Source organism: Octodon degus, unplaced genomic scaffold (genome assembly GCF_000260255.1).
Source record: "Octodon degus isolate 3935 unplaced genomic scaffold, OctDeg1.0 scaffold00245, whole genome shotgun sequence".
In the NCBI taxonomy this organism is placed as follows: Eukaryota; Metazoa; Chordata; class Mammalia; order Rodentia; family Octodontidae; genus Octodon; species Octodon degus.
In genome coordinates this window covers 441,206-443,651 of record NW_004524821.1, presented here as the reverse complement: position 1 = coordinate 443,651, position 2,446 = coordinate 441,206, and the positions used below count along the sequence as shown (strand labels likewise).

The following is a 2,446-nucleotide window of genomic DNA, read 5'->3' as shown; positions in this document are numbered from 1 at the left end:
GAACCGCGGTCCCTGATGCCTTGCCAAGCTTGTTCCAAGTAGGTGCTTTAGACCACTGAGCCATCTCTCCAGCCCCAGCCCTTTATTTTTTTATTTTTATTTATTTATTTTTTTGTGGAACCAGGGATTGAACTCAAGCCCTTGCGCTTGCCAGGGAAGCGCTTATTCTACTGAGCCATCTCCCCAGCACCTATTTTTATTTTTTTAATAACATACTTTCAAAAGTCATTCTGGGGCAGTGTGTGGTGGGGCAGGCTATAATCCCAGCACTCGGGAGGCTGAGGCATGGGGATTGCTATGAGTTTGAGGCCAGCCTGGGCTCCATAATGAGTTCAAGGCCAGCCTGAAATATACAGCAAGTCTCTGTCTTGAAAAGTCATTCTGTGACTGGGGATGCAGCCTCCCAAGTCCATGGTAATGGTCCTTGTGTGTTCTGATTCTGGTAGTGCTTCTAGTATTCTCCTTATTTCCCTTGGTGTTGGACTGGATCCAGGGCCTCGAGCACACTAAGCAGGGCTCTACCACTGCAGTGCACATCCCTGTAGGCTCTCTAATCAATATTCCTATTTGTGGGCCAGGGAGATGGCTCGGTGGAATAAGTGCTTCCCTGGCAAGCACAAGGGCTCAAGTTCAATCCCCAGTTCCGCCAAAAAAAATAAAAATTCCTATTTGTAAGCTATTAAAATAGAAGAGAACACAAGAATGGTAGGTCAAGGATGCTAAAAAAAAATGCACACTGTAATACCAAATTAGGCTTACGAAATTTGATATGCAAGACTTAAAAACAGGCTAAAATATCAATTACTGGTTTTCTCCAGAGAGCACTATTATCAGTGATTGCTTTATGTATTTCTCTATGTATTTCAATGGTATATTATGAACATTTGCTACTTCTGTAATCAGAAAATAATTCTAGTTATTCTAAAGAAAAAGAAGAGAAAAAGCAGAAAGTCTTTTTCACCATGTGGGGTTTGGCCTCGAGGTCCTTGAAGTCGGCCTCTTTCACTCCAGACATGGTTTGGTAGTAGTCCAGGTTCTGCCGCATCTCCATGTGCTCCGGATTGCCCACAAAGAAGGTGTGTGCTGCAGCTACAGCTTTCTCCAGCTTGTTTATCTAGAAGTGAAGCACAGAGTATCACGCTCACACCCAAGTTTATTATTTTTTATTTTTATTTTTTTGTGGAACCAGGGATTGAACTCAGATCCTTGCATTAGCCAAGCAAGCGCTTATTCTACTGAGCCATCTGTCCAGGCCCATACCCAAGTTTAGAAGGCTTGTGCCCATACACACAGTCCATGGAAAACAGGCAGTCTTGGCCTCCCCAACCCTTTCTGAGCCCATAGGCAGTTTGCCGAGGCTTTGCCAGCCCCAGCAAACCCAACTACTGCAGCAATCACAAGCCAGGCCATTAGGAGCACAGTGGCCTGGAGACATCGGCAGCTATTTCCCCAATGAGCCTGAGGGCCTCCCCAGTTATAGAAGGTAATGCCAGTGGTGCAAAGCTCTAGCTTAAAACAAAGGGCATATTGTAGGGAGAGCTATGAAGACTGGCTGCCCAGGTAAGAGTCCTAACTTTAACATTTCAAGGATTCAGGAGTAGGGAAGGGGGCCAGGGAGATGGCTCAGAATAAGTGCTTGCCTAGCAAGTGCAGGGTCTTGAGTTCAATACCAAAAAGAATTGTCCAATTGTAAAATGAGAAATTCTCTCATCTGTTCTTTTATGGATTTGCTCTCAAGCAATACATATTTGGACTGTATCATCTCTTTGGTCAGGCCCAATATCTCAGAGATAAAGCTAGCTTCTGCCTCCTTTTTTTTTTTTTTTTTCCCCCCAGAGCCAGGGATTGAACTCAGGTCCCTGCGCTTGCCAGGGAAGCGGTTATTCCACTGAGCCATCTCCCTGGCCTGCTGCCTCCTTTGTGTTTCTAGCTTTACCTACATGTCCCTTTACTAGCCTTCACTACCATGATGCTTAGCAGCAAAGACAAGCAAGAAAAGCATTTAATCATCTGTTTAAAAACTGGAATGTAGTAGGTATTCAGTGTTTGTCAAAGGATTTTAAGTGGTGCTGTTAAGCAACCAAAACCATAGCCCAATTATTTTGTCCTCAAAAGGCCTGTGCTCTTCCAAGTCATTGGGAGAAATAGAAGGTAACTGCATAAGCAGAATGCTGTTGCGTAGGTGGAAATCTGGGATTACTCAAGATACTAAATGTCTCTCTTTTGGTAGAACTTAAGATCTGTTAAACTATAGACATAATAGTTATCCAGCACGGCTCCCTCCGACAAAATACCAGGAAGCTCTGGGCAAATGAGTTAATAAATGCAAGCTGCTTAAAAGTGCGATGGAGGGGGCCTGCCTCGTAGCTTCGTAGGTTCGTTCTTTAAGTGGCTGCTTCAACAAAGCAGTCAGGCTCAGGTTGCTGTGGTTCGATCCCCACAACTT

At 44.5% G+C, this 2,446-nt stretch overlaps 1 protein-coding gene across 1 annotated transcript in view; it reads right to left on the bottom strand.

Annotated features, from left to right (window-relative positions):
* The window catches only part of P3h1 (prolyl 3-hydroxylase 1), a 15,128-nt gene that overhangs the window by 11,355 nt on the left and 1,327 nt on the right, over positions 1-2,446 (bottom strand). Inside the window, exon 2 of the mRNA XM_004645938.2 lies at positions 962-1,114. Coding sequence (XP_004645995.1) covers positions 962-1,114 — 153 coding nt within the window. The remainder of the gene's footprint in view (positions 1-961; positions 1,115-2,446) is intronic.